Source organism: Lepidochelys kempii, chromosome 1 (genome assembly GCF_965140265.1).
Source record: "Lepidochelys kempii isolate rLepKem1 chromosome 1, rLepKem1.hap2, whole genome shotgun sequence".
In the NCBI taxonomy this organism is placed as follows: domain Eukaryota; kingdom Metazoa; phylum Chordata; order Testudines; family Cheloniidae; genus Lepidochelys; species Lepidochelys kempii.
In genome coordinates, this window is record NC_133256.1 from 345,975,013 (window position 1) to 345,992,297 (window position 17,285).

A 17,285-nucleotide genomic window follows, 5' to 3' on the forward strand; every position below is an offset into this window, starting at 1 on the left:
AGCTGGCTGGTTTGGACAAGGTCAAAGGCTGTTAAAATAGCTGTATTGTCCTTTGGTTGGAGCACCTGTACGAGACCCTAATGTGGCTAAAATTCAGTAGTTTTTGCCATTGCATGGTGTGCTGGACACTTTGTAAATGCAAAGGGGCCAGTCCCTCCCCATCCTTATTCAGGCATTTCAGCGGGTATTTTATGAACAGCCACTGGCCCCTGCAGCCACTATGCTAGAGCTCAGCCGTGCACCATTTGGAGGAGAGACGATGTTCTCTGGTGGTGGGGGAGACAGAAGAAGGGAGTGGACGAGTGTGAGAAACAGCCACTCTACAAGTAGTGTTTCACCTCCCTGAGAGCAGTGTAAAATAGTGCTACTGCCATGAGCAAGAGTAAGTCCTTGTCTGTCCTCCTCATTGTAGATGGCTCCCATTACCGTAGCATCTGAGCACCTCACACTCTTCAATGTATTTACCCTGAAACCACCTGTAGGGCAGTCCTATTTTCCCCCATTTCACAGATGGGAATCTGAGGCACAGAGACTCTAAGAATCACACAGGACATCTGTGGGAAGCAGGGAATTTAATACAGGCTTGCCGAGCCCTAAACTAGTGCCCTAATCACTGCGCCATCCTTCCTCTTCCAGAGTTTTTAGACACTGTGGTGATATACTGATGAAGGAAATAGGATTTAAGGCCAGTCCACGTCTCTATCCTTCACTCTCTGCCTGCAGGTTCACGTGTTCCAACTAGTCCTGCCATCAGTGCTTTACCAGTCGTAACTAATTACGACATCTTGGTGAGGTAGGTATTATTGTCATTTTACAGATGGAGATACGGTGGCAGAGAGGAGTTTGGTGACTTTATCCAAACCACTAGCAAAGCTGGAATAAGAATTCAGGAGTTCTTGGTTCTCACCACTAGCATATGTTACCTCACCACTGGCCTCAAGGTCCAAAGAAAAGATGGTACAGGAATGTCATAATCCCTGATTTAGAAATGGTACATGAGGGTAACCAAATGTTCCAAGTAACCCCCTGGCATCCAATCTGGATCAGGTTTAGCCATAAATATTTTCTAAATGGAGAAGCCACCAGCCATAAGGTCTTCTCATTCTCCTGGAACTATGCCATTCCCTGGATGTCCTCATAGGTATGTTATGCCAATGTCTTTTGGCTTTCTCAAAGACAATCATGTTTTTGTTAGAATTCAGTTAATATATGGAGAATTGTTATATTGTGGGAGTTAAAAGAAGTTTAATAAAATCTGAGTGGACTGGATAGCTCAAGGGATTTGTGATGATTACAGAATCGTTCACCTATAGCAGTTGACCCATTTAAGTCAATGAAAGTTTGTAATTGACTTCAGTATGCATAGAATCTAGCCTATAGATCACAAGTTTGAATGCAGCATGGGTCAATAGTGACTGAAAATTGCTGTTAAGGGACCCTGGGTAAAAGTTTTAAATGCCTAAGTAATTTAGGGTCCTAAATCCTATTTACTTTCAGTTATTTGTATGGCTCCTTCTAGCTTGCCAAACCAACTATAAACTACATCAATTACACTAACTTTCAATGGGATTAAGGCTCCTAAAACAGAGGCACTTTTGAAAATTTTAACCCTTATATGACATGAGATAAGTGATTCTCAGCTATGTTTGTTTCATCGCACCCTAAAGTGTGGTATGTGCTTCACAGACTTACAATTAGACAGTTTCCTGTCCTGAAGATCTTTAAATTTAATCAGTCAAAAAGGCAAAGGATGGAAGAGGAGATAGAAATATACAAGCAAGTGACTGAGGTGATATTGGGCACAACTCTTGTTAGGTCTACAATATTTTTTCTCCCTCCAGAACTATCTGCTTCCAGTTTCTACATATAGGGATTAATTCATTCATCCACCAATACATACCTTCCATAGGTGGGGTAAAACATCGCAACTCTTTAAAAGTGCACAACAGTTGTGATATATATTTTGTAACTAATTATTTTATTTGGATTTAGTCTGTTGGCCTTTTTGCAAAAGCATATACCTTGAAGCTGGTGTCCTGGCCAAAATTTCCAATTTGGGTAGTTACCATTAGCCTTCAGATATTCCTACTGCATTCTTCTATACTTACTGTCCTAAACTGCTATGTGCAGTTAAACGGCTACCACCTTACACCAGAGGTGGCCATACCTCCATGGTGAGAGAAATGATTGTGACATATACAGTTTGTGTAGTGATTTGAAATCCTTTGAGTTGAAAGATGCTATATAAAAGGTAAGATGATAATGTAATAGGCAGCAGTAGATGAAATGCAAAGAAACAAATATTCATTTCTATATAAATATGGTTTGTAAAATATGATGGGGAAAATATTAACTTTAGACAAAAGGTTTGATCACTTTATATTAAGTTTCCATTTCTAATAGTGTGTAAAGGGTTAATAAATGATTAATGCATATTTTAAAGTTTTGTACCAACATGAGTAGTGTGGGGGTGTGCATTAGATGGTTTTATACATATCAGTCAAAGGTGTTATAGAGGATATCTCCAAAAGAGGTAGGGAAGAGCTTAGAAGAGTGAAATAATTTAAATACCTAGGATCAACGGTTGCTGACAATAATGCCTTCCTTAGAGATGCCCGGCCTTGTACTAAAGCTGCTTGGTGAAAATGACTTGAGCTGATTCCAGTTCTGTGTGACAAAAATATGCCAATAAAGTTAAAAAAAGATAGAACGTATAAAACTGTAATTCGACCCATCCTAATATATGGAACAGAGACTCGGCCAGCCACAAAAGCAATCAATATGTTCTCCTCAGTTGAAATGGTCAAATGGTTGGCCACTCCATGATAGAAAACAAAATGAGGTTTGTAAGAGGCCTAATGCAGGTTGCTCCAACTGAAGGCAAGTTGAGGGAAGATAGGCTATGTTGGTATGGTCACATCCAGCAGAAACCCAAGAGCCGTATTGGTTGGATGGCTTTTGCAACATTTGTGGATAGAAGACAACCAAGGGGGAGACCAATGACTTAGTAGATGGACCAGATATAAATCAACCTCAGAGAGACCAATCTGGATGACAGTCTGGCATACAATCATAAATTTTGTAAGAAGGCTATAAAAGTCGCCAACTCCAGATAGGGAAGCAGAAAGAGTCAAAGGGTGTAAGCTGTGATTATAAGCAATCTATTGACCTGCTGGTCTCTCCGTATCAATTTATAGCAATTGATTAATCATTTAAGACCCATGTATAACCTACTTATTAATTGAACCATAATATAAAGGGTAACCAAAGGTTTTCTTAAACAGAAGAAAAATGTATTGACCATTGACAGTAATTTAGGTGGACATATTTACATTGCTAGCCTGGTCTGCTGAACATGTAGCCACAGAGGCTAGCATAGCCTACTGGTGAGTGTGTTACAGATCTCCCGCTGTGCCTGATCCACAGAGGATATAAATCATTGCAACTAGCAGCTATAAAAAATATAGACTATAGCTCAAGCTGTAGTCGCTCATGTTTTCTGTATCGGAGTCAGTGGTAAAATCCACTATCTGTTGGCTAAGACAGTGGCTATCATACTAGCACTGCTGGGAAAAGAGCTTTTGGGATCCAGATAATAAATATTATTTAATTTCAGTTTGATTTAGAAGAACATGAGCAAGTTTTTTCTACAAAATGAGGAGCAGTATTGTTACCATCCCAAACTGGTAAGTGAACCACTTTGTAACCAACACTACGGTCTACTGGAGCATTAAAATTCAAGCACTACAAGCCTACTGCTGTGAGTCCTATTCCCCCTGTGCAAGCGTTATCATGAATATCATCATCACTGTTGGTACTAAGTGGCCTCTTTGTTGGCATTTTTAGCCTAGGCTCCAAGTCCTGAGGGCTTATTTCATTGCTACTTCAGAGGTGTTCCTTCAGCTGTAAGACAGGGTTTGGGCAATGGAGGTAGCTCACACTGCCACTGCCCATGATATTCCTCTTCTGTGGATATTTGTCTAACCTGCTCTTAAAAATCTCCAATTAGGGAATTCCACACCTCCCTCAGCAATTTGTTCCAATGCTTAACTGTAGTTCTGAGGTTCAAACCCTGCTGATCCCACCCCTGATGTGGATGTTATTGTGGGTCATTACACACCCATAAGGAGGCAGTTAGTAGTTTGTGTGTGATGTTTGTATGTATTGCTATGGGTTCATTCTGTCCAGCAGAGGGAAGTGGGGAGCAATTTTTTCTGAAATGCCGTTTTCAGTGAGTTTAATAGCAATTATATCCTGGAATAAAATGGAGGTGGCACTTCTAACCCAGACATCCCACTTTACCCCTGTACAGGCAAAGTACTTTGTGCCACTGACCGATGCTAAATTTCAGGACTATCTCAATGGCCGCAAGAGATGTGCCAAACTTATGTGCAGATCTTCAGAGTTCAATCAAGACAAGACAACACTGATAGTGACTAATAATCCCCTTCCTGACCTGAATTCCAGTCAAAGAAAGGACACCCCCATGAAGTTTTTCTGCAAAGAGCACTTAAGAAGGGTAAAAACATTTCACTGCTAATTTTTAAACTGGGAAAGGACATGGCCCTTGTAATGCTGAGATTTACAGAGGTCCAGGGTTGCACCTTTGAGTTATGAGGAAGTAATATCCAATGATTAGAGCAGAGGATGAGTAGTCAGGGCTCTTGGGATCTAGTCTTACCAATACCACTAATTCCTGATGTGACTTTGGGCAAGTCACTTAATCTAATGTGCCTCATTTTCTCCATCTGTAAAATAGAGATATTGATATGTAGCTAAACATATCTAGATACTTATATGGCTCCCATCACCACAGAATCTGAGTGCTTCCCAAAAGTTAAGTGGTATGACAATATCCCCCATAACTCTTTCCCTTCTCCACCTCTAGGAGTAAAAATGTATACTGTGTGTGTGTATTTGCAAACACTCAGGTTCCAAGCACTTTTTCTCTCCCACCATATCTATGCTTGTTTTTATTTGCTGTTCATGAATATTGGCATGACCAGGTTTTTGTTCATGTACAAGTCCTGCCTGTTTGCATATAGTCTTCCAATCAGGGAGCAGAACCACCACCAGGTGATGTAGGTGAGCAGTCAAATACCACAATAGCAAATAGTCTAAGTGACCAGTTTGTGAACAAGACACAGGTTCAAATGTTTGCATGAACTGGTCATGGAGAGCAAATGAGTAAAACTGGTCATTTGTTTGGAGAGCATTGAGGCCCAGATCCTCAAAAGATACTTAGGTGCCTAACTCCTTTTGATTTCAATAGACATTAAATGCCTAAATACCTTTGAGGACTGGGCCTGAGATCCTTGTGTGAAAGGCACAGCAAAGGTGCCAGAAATTATTAATTGAGCATGTGGTGTTAGACTGCAATGTGGACAAGGAGTTGGAAGGAAATATCCTCAGTTTTGTCACGAGGATCACAATATTTGATTTTTTCTTAATGCCCCAGCTCCTCAATTTGTACAATTACATGATAATCTCAACTTTCATATTTCAAAATATAAGTTTCAAGTCCTCATAGATGCAAATTAAAACCTTAGAAACATGCAGCAAGTGTATCCCATAGGCTCAGAAACCAGAAGTCAGATTAAAGAGAATTTGACATTTATTTTTAAATCATGATTTTTGGCAACCTGACTTATTTTTGAGGTTGGCGTTAGCAATACACTATCTTTGTCTTTATAAGAATTCAGCCTCTTTTGCTCTCCATTCACTGTATTTGCTTTTACTTCCTCTGAGAGATTCCTGCTTATCCAAGCCTTCTCTTCCCTGGGTCATGACTAAGTTCTCCTTGCTGACTGCAAAGTCTTTGCCTTTCCTCTTAGGGGCCAATTTTTATGACTCCCCTTGCAACAGATCTGATTTCTTTTCCATTTCTCCCAAAGGGGATCGATGCCAGGAGTCAGCTTCATTTACCCCCGCTGAAGAGACAACAGCTGACTGAAGCAGGCATAAATTTTGATGAGGGAAAAGTTGGGAAATCACTCCAGTTCAGGTGAAGTCAGTGCCCCATTTCTTTGCTCGCTGGTCCTTATCAGTCCAGTGACATGGTATCACATGTTGGAGTGCAATCCAGACTAGTGAGAGGTTGTCTCTCCACCAGCCCTGTTCCCCTATCTGCTTTAAAATGCTCTGCTGCTGTAGCTCACTAGTCTGGATGCTCCCCACCAGAATACAAGCATGTGCTAAGTGTCTGAGACAAGCAGCCACGGTTCATTAATTTGGATCCCATCAGCATGCTTATTACACTACAGCCACATGTGGTCTCTGCCTACTACTAGCCAAGTGAACCTGTGGCGTAGCCAGGTGGAAAAAACAGGGGGAGCGGAGATTAAAAAGGGCGCCACACCCTGATACTCACCCAGCGGCGCTCCGGGTCTTCAGCAGCACTTTGGCGTTGGGTCCTTCACTCGCTCTGGTCTTTGGCACTGAAGGACAGCCCCCCCTCTCCCCCCGCCACCGCAATGCTGCGGCAGTACTCTCCGGTCTTCAGAAGTACTGCTGAAGACCCGGAGCACTGCTGGGTGAGTACCAGGAGATGGGGCTTTTTTTTTTTTTTTTTTTAATCTCCACTCCCCCTGACCCACCACCGAAGACCCGGAGCGCCGCCGGGTGAGTAAAAATTTAAAAGGCGCCAAAGAATTAAAAAGGCACCAGTTCTCCTCAGTGGGGGAGCAGTCGCTGCCCCACTCCCCCCAGCTACGCTACTGAAGTGAACCCTACACCCACCCACCTCCAGTCCTGAATTTCCCCAAATCCATCTACCCTGAAGTGTCCACACCTCTCCTCAACTACTCAAAGAAATAATACCGTTTGTTTGCTCCTTTAAGGAGACTATACCCAGCAGCTTGCCACATTAACTGGAGTTAACAATCACTTCAATTCAAACACAGTACTGGGTGTGGGGGGGGTTAAATTTATTTTAATCTATTAATGACAGGACATAGGTTGAATGATGCCAAATAAAAGAACTAAAAGTGAAAACCTGCATCTAATACAATCTAGCAAGGTACGGTCTTTGTTTAAAATGGTTTTGCTCATCACTTACTCTTGGTCCACCGTGGCTGACTATCCTTCAGTCAGGACCTTCCACAGAAGTACGAGGTGCTGATTTCCCTTGTCGTCTTAAGTGAAAAAACTTAGAGGTTCACTGCCCCTCTCTTTATAGTCCAGTAAAGCTTTGAAAAGCATCTCCTAAAGTTCATGAGACCCTGTTTCAAGAACCAGGAAGGCTTCCTCGGGGTGTGGTCTCCATCCCCCAGTGATAGCTAAATCATTACGTCCTCCCTTTAGCTTGATGGCTTTGTTTACCTTGTATGTAAATGTGCCTTCAATGTGTCTGCCTGATGCCCAGGCTGGTTAGCCAAGCAAATACACAATTCTTTATTATCTAGACATACTGACTCCCAAACCACCTCATGAGCTTTAATGGTTCTATTTACTGCCTATGTAAATTGTAATTCTATTGTTACTGGTCACATGGCTTCATTTGTATTCAAGACCTGGACAGTCCTGTTTCTACTGTCTTCAAATACAGACTTTAAAAACACAAAATCAGAGAACATCCATAACTCCATATGTAGCATAGTCACACATATCCCACAATGATATTATTGACCAGTGTGGTGTTAGTTTTCAAATGATACCTCACAAGGCACAGGTTGTACCAATATCATTGCAGTAGTGTGTAGGGTGTGAATACAGAGGTGCTTAGGGTCAAACATGGATCTTCTTAGACTGAAGAGTTACTTTATCTTCTTTGTTCCAGTGACTCATAGGTTGGAGGTGAGCCTGGCACAAGTAGCAAGACTATGAGCTGCCATGGGGGAGGGAGAAAGTGTTTTGAAGATGAAATCTGTGTATTAAATTTACTCACCAGTAAAAAATTATTTGCATGACTCAAGGTAGCAAAAGAGAACAATTCTGCACATTCTGCTTTAGCCCTGTTTTGTATGGTTTGTCATTATATCCAAGCTCTGCATTTTCATATCAGAGGGGCCTATAGGGTAACATCCAGTCCTTCACACCCTGGGCTAGTGTAGTATTGTTTTCTACAGCACAAATTCTGGTACTTACAATTTCTGTAGCGCAAGGCCCTCCCCAAGATGGGTTGTTAACACGGATTCCAGTAGGGACCTTCAGCACCACAGGCCCTTGAGCTAAAGGAATAACTCCATTCATAGGTGCCAACTCCGTGGTGCTCCAGGGCTGGAGCACCCACAGGGAAAAATTAGTGGGTGCTCTGCACCCACTGGCAACCAAGCTTCCCCCACCCCACGCCCCACCTCCTCCCTGAGAGCGTGCGTCCCAGCTCCTCCGCCTATCTCTCAGCGCTTCCTGCCTTGCCGCTGCTGGGAGGTGTTTGGCGGCATGCTGGGAGGGAGGGGGAGAAGCAGGGATGTGGCATGCTCAGGGGAGGAGGCAGGGAGAGGTGGGGCCAGGGCAGGGATTTGGGGAAGGAGTCAGAATAGGGGCATGGAGCGGGTGGGGACTTTGGGGAAGGGGTTGGAATGGGGGCAGGGCAAGGGCGGGAGTGGGCGAGGCAGGGGTGGAGGGGTCGAGCACCCACCGGCTGGAGCAGAAGTTGGTGCCTATGATTCCATTGGCTGGCAGCAGTAGGCGGCTGCTACCCCTTAATGCATTAAAGGAATTTTGCTTTGGGTTATGCTTCATCTTAAAGCAGCAGTCCCCAAAATTTGAGGATTGGACCCCCTTTTACTCCTGTCCACGCCCCTCCCCAGAGCTGGCATTGGGGCCGTGGCTCAGGGGGGAGGACACAGTCAGGGTCATGGGGCCAAGGCTGGGGCTGCAGCTGGAGGTGGGTCTGGGACCAGGAGTGGGACAGAGGCTGAAGGTGGGGATGTGAGCAGAGCTGGGGAGGGAAGGGCTGGGTGGTGCTCCCTCCCTGCCACAGTGAGGGCTGGCCCAGGCCCTGCCATGCCCCCCTCAAAGGTTTCTCCCCACCCCCTTAGAGGGCCTTGCCCCACACTCAGTGGACCTCTGTCTTAAAGCAATATCATTTACTGAGCCATGCAGCGTTTGGGCTTGCTACAGAGATCTTCAAGCATAAATTGGTGCAGCCCTTCTGAGTAAGTTTTTCCATTCCAAACTGCAGGTTTTCCACAGACAATGATTTCAAGATTGAAGGACAGTTTTCCAAAAGCTATGCTGAGAGGCGATTGCTAAAGCTATATCCCCATCTCCACTTTCAAGCTTTCCCTAGACTAGGTAAGAAGTTACCACACGTGCCCCCACCCAGAATTGCTACTTGGCTAGTATTGAGCTTACTCACACAGACTGAGCATGCTCAGTAGCATCTGCTGAAGCCACTGTCCTCCCTCCCCCTATTTGTAGGTATGGGTCATGTCTGGGTGGGAGGAGAGGGAAGTATGATAGATGCCCCCACCACCCAACCCTCCTCTGTTAAAAAGGGGGAAGAGATTACTGAATCATTACAGCAGGGTGATGCACTTGGCTTCCACAGAAACACAACCAGAGCTGAGTACCTGTGTACAGGATTTGTTCTTGGTGTTTACATTTTTCACAGGAGAAATGTATGGAGCTGATGTATCTAAGAACTGCTCTTGTTCTGGGTTTGTCCACAGTCCAGAAAGTAAACTGCCATGAGAAGAGCAGCCCTTGTGCTATCTCGGCCCTCTAAATAGTTCCTCAGATATTTAAAAAGCCAGTACAAAATGTCAGCACCAATGCCTGTGCATATGCGAGCCCCCTAGTAAGCATGTTACACAGGCTCACTTTTCCCCTTCCTTCCCTTAAATATACAGGGTTTGATAAGCTGCATCGCTCTTCAGCCGTGTGAGAAGTAGTCCAGTATATTATGTATTGCAGTAATGTCAATTTATTTGCAACATCAAGCTGATATGGCTGATTCCTCCTGAAGATGCCACTTCCCTCCCAGATCAGTTGCCACTCCTCCAACCTTCAAATAGTACTGCTCCCCAGAGGTTTTCCTTCCTTACCTATATCAAATTACTGTCCAAGTCAGTGGATGGGGAAGTTTTGGGCCTTGTAGCCTCCCTTGGCAAGTAAGTAGGCCCCTTGTCTCCATCTCACACCCGCCCTCCTCTGATTCTCCCCTCCTCAAATCCCAAACCCCTTATCTCAAAGCTCCCACTAGGTACCATTTGATCTCCCAAGCTCAGATCCCAACCTAAGTTCCTCAGAAGCACAACCCCATGCACCTAATAACCAGAACTCTTACCAAGAAAGGCCCCAAGGCCTACAACTTCCCCATCAACTGAAATATTGTCTAGGTGAAACACCAGCAGGGCTGTCTTCTTGACAATCCTCCTTCTGAAGGCAGCTGACCAGCAGGAATCCCTCTGCTGACCAGGGGGTCCTCTAGGAATACAAGCTTAATGGGCTTCCCCTCTCCCATGCCGTGGTGGCAAGTTTTCAGAGGTCAGCAAATCAGTAGGATTCTCCTCTGTAGCAGTTGGTGTTTGGAGACTCACTAACAGGGTCCCATGCACTAGAGCAGTGTTTCCTCAACAACTAGTTTTTCGACCAGTGCTGGTCCCCGAGATCTCCCTGTTGCAGTTTAGGGGGGCAACAAGCCAGTCCCTGGTATCAAAAAGGTTGAGAAACACTGCCCTAGGGCACTTTGTGCCCTATTCCATCAGAGCAGGAGGGAGCAGTGGGCAGTTCTTTGGGATTCTGCCCTAGCCTGAGAGGAGAGGACAGTCACTAAAGGACTGAGTTACTCAAAGGGAGGAGATAGAGGGGTGTGATGATTTGCGGGTTCTGTCTGTACAACTTAGGACTTCCGTGATACAGCAATTTTCATAGTAACAACTTCATATCATCCAGAATACCTCTAGCTGAATGTGGAAGCCACCTGGCAGGGATGTGTCATATCTTTGTCAGACCAGGGACGATGGTGGAACTCAATGACTGTCCCACAGTGCTGCACCCTGACAAGGCAATGGGCTAGCTGGGGGTTTGGACAGTGGAAATAATAAAGAGAAGAATGAAGAAACACAGGTGCAGAGCAGTTTATAAAAAGAGTCTTTGGGGAGAAGACTCCTGGAGAGATACATAGGAAGTTCTGGGCAGGAAGAAGGAAGGTGCTGGAGTGGCCAAGGTCAGAGGTAGTGAGCTATGGGGAGAAGACATGTGCTGGAGCCGAGGGGGCCACCCAGGGTCCTGACAGCTCGGACTCCCATCCCAAAGAATGCTCTGTAGTGGTGAGGAAACTGAGGCAGGGCAGGGTTTATTATTTATGTATAGATCTCTGTATTTCTCATGCAATTAAAGAGCAATAGGGTTTTACAACCCCCTGCAAAGCAGCTGTGTGTGTTAAGCATTAAACCTATCCCATGCCTCCTTGAAGTAACCCAGAGAGCTCACATCTTTGACTGGAGGTTTTTAAGGGGGGGCCAGAAAGCAGATCTGTGCCCTGAGAGGGTCCCCAGAGCTCTGAGGCCCTGGCAGTGCCTGGGCCCCATTTAGACTATGGGCTTAAAACACCTGGGGATTCAACAACTAGATCCCCTCTCAGCAGTCTGGTTAGTGATCAAGAGGGAGTGCTCTACTGGAGCTGTGACAAGGAGCTGCACCCAGTGCCATGCTGCCAGGATCAACCCCTTCAGAGCCTTCACAGGGGACGAACTGCTACAAGAGGCCACAGCATGATGTGCCAAGATCCTAAACCGAGAGTTGGATCATCCTTCCTCTCTGACTAGTGCCCAGGCAACTGGGAGACCCAAGTTCAGGTCCCTAGCAAATTACTTAGTTGCTCTGTGCCTCAATTCCCCATAGGTTGTGAGGATAACTACACTGAAGACTGAGAGGCACTCATATTTTAATGGGGGTCATAAGTACCTAAGATAGATGGAATAGTAGAAAAGAGACTTGAACACTCACTGGTAGCATGGGAACATGGCCAAAAACAGTTGTATGCTACTTTGATGCTAGCTCTGTGTGTTACCTAGCCTTGCCAAGTTCAACTCACCCACTCTGAATTTGTCTCTTTGAACCAAGGAAAGAACACCTTTGTTCCCACTGCCTTCCCCAGACGGCACAGTAGAAGGTGGGAAGTAGAGTTTGAACTTGGGCTGGTAAATGCTGATTAGAATTTTGCGAGGCTCGTATAAATGTATGTTCCCAAACATTATTGGTTCGTATATTTAAGCAACTCCGGTTAGTCTGTTTACAGCAAGCTCTTGACTCCTGTTGTAACCTACTCCTTCTGAGGTTTATTTGAGGGGAGGAGGAGAGGGATTAAAAAGGTATTTACCTCTGAATAATTTGGAGAAGAGAGGAGCCACTCTGTATATCAGCCTTTCCTGTGCTCTGTCTCCCTCTGACACACCCTGTGCTTTGTTGTAGCTACAGAGGATGTGCAATCCCTTCCAAGAAAGGATAGCAAGCCCACAAGAGAAACAAGCTGCCAGTGGGAACCATTAACTCTTTCCTCCCTTTTTGAGGCAAAGCCCACTGTCAATGCACCAGGGAAAAACGGCTTCCGGTGTGGGAAAGTCTCGCAGTGGGTAGTAAGCAGTTCTTTTGTAGATAGTTCCAAATAAAGCTTTCCATTGAGTCACTGCTATTTGGATGAATGCAGCCATCAGACCACTAAACGTTCTGGAGCCCAAAAAGCTCAGCTGGCCCCTGCAAAGACACTTTTAACAGAGGTTGCATGATTTGGGGTTTACTGTGGAGAATGATGCTGCAGTGAACGTTTGGGGGACCAAGAACAAGGGTCGTTAACAAAATATTAGTTTTTGGGCTATGAACGTTGCCTTAGAAGGGGACACGGTCAGCTCCATCTTTAGCGTTATGGCAGCAGTCAGCCATTAGGATTACACTGAATTCTTTAGCCAAGTGAACTCCCATGCCTGGCAGAGCTCCCAATAGCATCTCACATTCTTTATAAGAAAGAGCACCTACCCCAGAGCACTTATTCTGGTTCCAGTTTCATAAACTAGCTCTAGTCCTCCAAGGCTTTGCTTGTGGCTGGGGAGAAGTACATCAAAAAGCAGCAACACTGGGAGTTAACACATTTCCCCCTTATTTACAGAGGAGATCTTAACATAAATACCTACATGGGGAACAAAAGTTTGAGCAGGGGGCAATCTAGCAGCCAAAGATAGAAAATCCAATGCATGTTTGATGTTGAAGCTAGTTAAATTCAGCCTAGGAAGACAATTTAAAATATAACCCTGATTGTTTAACCATTGAAACAATTTTCATGGGGGTGTTTTGGATTCTCCATTGGTGGAAACTTAAATCAAGACTGGCAGTTTTTCTAAATTATATGGTCTAGATCAATGGGAATTAGTTCAAGAACATCCTTTGGCATGTGTTACGCAGGAAGTTAGACTAGATCACAATGATCCCTTCTGGCCTTGGAATCTATGAATGTGAGAGTTTGAATAATACCCCTCACTTCTTCCCCCTGCCCTCCCACCCCCAAAACACAGTATGGAAATACTACATTTGATTCAAGAATTTTGAAAGCATTACATCTTTTCCAATGGTAAATTGCAAGAAGATACAAGGCTTAAGATGTCTTACAGACCGCATGCTTAACTTTAGTCATAACACAGGGAAGGCCTGCGGTAGATTAGAGGTTTGACAAGATCTTAGTGTCTTAACTGACTCCACCAAGAGCATGCTGTTGGGAAGGTGGGATGGGTTGTTGGGTTAAAGAGTGAACAACAAGAGGCCAAACAGTGAACTCCTCAGGAGAAGTAAGCTGTGTTAAGCAGACACTGTTAGTATGTCATTCTCCTGTGTATGCAGTGTAGCTGTAGCTGTGTCGGAACCAGGATATTTGAGAGACAAGGTGGGTGAGGTCATATCTTTTACTGGCCCAACATCTGTTGGTGAGAGAGACAAGCTCTCGAGTCACACAGAGCTCTTCTTCGGATCTGAGAAAGATACTCAGAGCATCTGTCCCATCTTGCATTTAGCTGTGATGCTTGGAGTACCTTTCCCAAACCTGAAAGAAGAGCTGAACTTTAGCCAGGTCTCCCACAACTACATCACTGGTAGTTGATAACAACCTTAAACTCATTTGGGCACCAGTCCACAAACTAGTTGGACCTCCTGGTTTTGATGGTTGATATATAGCTGCATTCACATCCTTGGGCACCTGGTACAGCAGGCAGAAAGCCATGTGTTTGCTTTGATGAGGGTCACATTGCACCATCTGGTTGGAGAACTCAAAGCAAGCGTTGGTGATTTCAGGCACTGAGAGCTGCTCATTCTAAGCTTTTTCTGCCAAAATTATGGGCACATAGGTAGTGATGGAGAAGTGCATCCAGGGATAAGGTACCAAGTTAATTTGGAATTCAGCAAGATCCACATTCAAAGGACCATCAAACCTCAGGGAAGCAGTGATAGACGACACTATCTGGGCTATTAGCCTGTTCAAGTTAGGGTAGGAGGGACACTCGATATTGAGGTTATGGTTGCAGATGGTGTAAATGACCCCATGAAAGAACAGTCAGAATGCTCCAGCATGATATGGTAGGTTAGAATGGAATTGTAAGTTCTCCCACTGCAGTGGAGACCTGTAGGCAGGATACACCAAGAACTCCATGTTGGATTTCTTACCAAAGTCTACTGAGAGTTGTTCCATCAGGAGGAATGTGAATCCAGAGCCGGTGCCACCTTCAAAGCTGTGGAAGACTAGGAACCCTTGAATGCCCCTAGATTTCCACGTGGCTTTATCCAAAGTACTGGCAAGAGAGAAGCACTCTTTTTGGGCAGCAACGAAAGGTCTTAGTCTGTCATTTAAGGCCTCTTCAATTCCTTTCTCATCCATAGTCACTAGATGCATAGGAAATGCCTAGAAGAATTTACTGCTTTCAAAGCACAGGCCTTGCAAGTGACAGTTCATGGGAGAATGCTCCTGGGTCTATGCCCTTTAAATAGAAGATTCATTGGGATTGTAAAATTCACTTTTTAGTTTTAAGATGTGTTCATGAATGTCACCCCCATTCACGCCAGCGTTTTCAATCAGCAAAAATTAAACATCAACCTCGAGTCAGCAATTGTTAGCTAATAACCGATATGGTGCCAACATGCAGCTATGTATAATCATTTGCAGGACTGGGGTCACAGTTAAGCGGAAGTCTTTAAGAATGCAGACTAGGAAAAGAAAAGGTGTATCAGCACCTTAGCTAACACCTCATAAAATCCTAGTGTTAACAACACAGTAGCATCTTAACACATAGCAAGTCAACATAAACATTAACTTGTTGGCCGGCCACTAGTGTTAACCTGAACCAGATAATACATGTTAGAACTAAAATTGTTTTGTCCATACTAGGTTTCCACCACAAGCTAATCATCAATCCATGTGATAGTCAACATGTGGTAAAACACCACACTTTTTCCCTAGTGAAGACAAAGCCCCAAATTAGTCAGACATCAAGTAGGTCTTATTAGTACACCATGCCAATACCTCCCTTAGTTGCACCAAATCCACAAAGTTATTTAGGCTTCTATAGCATGGCTGATGCACCTTTCCTCCTCCATGGGGTGATGGGGGTGTATCACAGCCCCACAGTCAAGTTGAAAGGGCTGCCCCACATGTTGGGCAGCACAGCTTTGTAGCCTTAGTCCTTAATATGATCCTTGCTCTCAGGGCAGTGCAACCCAATGGCCAGTCAGTACTATAGCCCTCATTCTCAGGGCAGTGCAACCTAGCGGCCAGAGTCCATAATACTGGTGAGTGGGGCCACTACCCTGGGGTGGATGGTGGCCAGAACAGGGGAGGACTCAGGCCCACCCTCTCCACTGGGTCCCAACCCAGGGACCTATCGGTGGCAGGGTTGCCCACCACCAGCTTGGTGGGGCTCCAACCAAAACACACTGAGCCTTGGTCTGGTTCTGTAACCATTTCCCCCCAATACTTCCCTGGGTTACTTCCTACCCAAGTCTCTGGGGTTCTCCATCTCTGGGATTCTCCAGCCTCTCCACGACATCCCATGCCGTGCGTCAGGGTCCATCTCCGACAGCCTAGCTTCAGCATCTTGGGGTGCAGGTACTCCTCCCTCAGGTACTAGCAACACACCTCCTTCCTCACAGGTAGTCAGCCCAGACTGAGCTGCTCTGCAGGCTTTTATATCCTGCTTCCAGCTTGTGGGGGGAGGCCTCCCAGGCTAAGAGAGAAGGGTTAACCCCTGCTGTACCAGTGTGGGGCTGATACACCCCATCACAGCTTCTAACTGCCATAGGAAACAATCTTAGTGGATTTGGACCCAAGTAACTAGCATGCTTAATGCCAAGAGATTATTTAATGATGCATTAGTAATTTGACAGGGATGATTTGCACAACTGGAATGGTTTATAACTTATTTAGGGAGGATCAAGCGGGCAAAAAGGAAGGAGAGTGGCACTCTATGTCAAAAATGGCATCACCTGTTTCTGAGTCAGCGAAAACCCAGAAGAGAATGATCTGGAATGCTTATGGATCAATGTCCTAACTGATAAAGCACAAGAAGGGGTTTTAGCTACTGTCTATTACCGACCACCAGATCACTCCAGAGAACAAGATTGACCGCCTCCTTAAGCACTTATTTATAATGTGTAGGGGAAATAAACTGTGTGATCTTGGGGGACTTCAATTTGAGTGACATACGCTGGAGGTCTCATGCTGCCAGTGCTAAAACATACTTCAAATTTCTAAACATTATATATGACCATTTCCTAACTCAAAAGGTATTGCAGCCAAGATGGGGAAATTCTATATTAGACCTTGTCCTAACAGATAAAGAGGAACTGATCACAGAACTAAAAGTTAATAATTTAGGTACAAGTGATCATGACTGACCACATTGATCATGTGCAAGCAGAATAAAGTCCAGACCAGCAATATATATACTTGGTTCTTTAATAGGAATAATTTCACAAAGCTGAAAACAATTATGAGCCAAATCAGCTAGGAGGAAGAATTTAATCAGAAAAATGTGAATGATAATTGAGAATAATTTAAGAACACCTTACTAGATGCTCAAAAAGCCACAGTCCTACAGTTGATCTAGTGGAGTGGGTGGGGCTCAGCAGAACGGTCTGACTGCAGGGAGCTCTGGATGCAGGGAGTGAGACTCAGCAGGGTGGGGGGACTCTGTGCAGGGTCTGGGTATGGGGGGGTCTGGATGCACAGGGGTTGGTAGACAGGGGAACAGCTTCCCCATAAAGTGCCCCCTCCCTCTGTGGCTGAGGAGCGATGGAGGCAGAAGCAGGGATGTGTGTTTGGAGCCTCCTACAGCCAGAGGAAGTTTCTGGGGATGGGTTTGACC

General features: G+C 44.9%; 1 protein-coding gene and 1 pseudogene across 1 annotated transcript; one reads left to right on the top strand and one right to left on the bottom strand.

Annotated features, from left to right (window-relative positions):
* Positions 1-3,632: 3,632 nt before the first annotated feature.
* TSGA13 (testis specific 13) lies at positions 3,633-12,557 on the top strand. The gene is made up of 5 exons (XM_073332109.1): positions 3,633-3,686; positions 4,313-4,519; positions 5,895-6,004; positions 9,125-9,237; positions 12,361-12,557. Exons 1-5 carry the CDS (start codon positions 3,633-3,635, stop codon positions 12,555-12,557), a joined length of 681 nt encoding a protein of 226 aa, XP_073188210.1.
* A 1,461-nt stretch (positions 12,558-14,018) lies between these two features.
* Positions 14,019-14,803, bottom strand: LOC140911089 (tubulin alpha-3 chain-like; annotated as a pseudogene).
* Between the last annotated feature and the right edge of the window lie 2,482 nt (positions 14,804-17,285).

What these genes read in the sequence shown, in the direction of transcription:
- TSGA13 (XM_073332109.1), top strand. Translation starts at nt 3,633, where the DNA reads ATGAGCAAGTTTTTTCTACAAAATGAGGAGCAGTATTGTTACCATCCC. An exon ending in GCAAAGAGCACTTAAGAAGG is followed by an intron (nt 4,520 to 5,894) that starts GTAAAAACATTT and finishes TTTCTCCCAAAG; the next exon opens with GGGATCGATGCCAGGAGTCA. An exon ending in TCAAGCTTTCCCTAGACTAG is followed by an intron (nt 9,238 to 12,360) that starts GTAAGAAGTTAC and finishes GCTTTGTTGTAG; the next exon opens with CTACAGAGGATGTGCAATCC.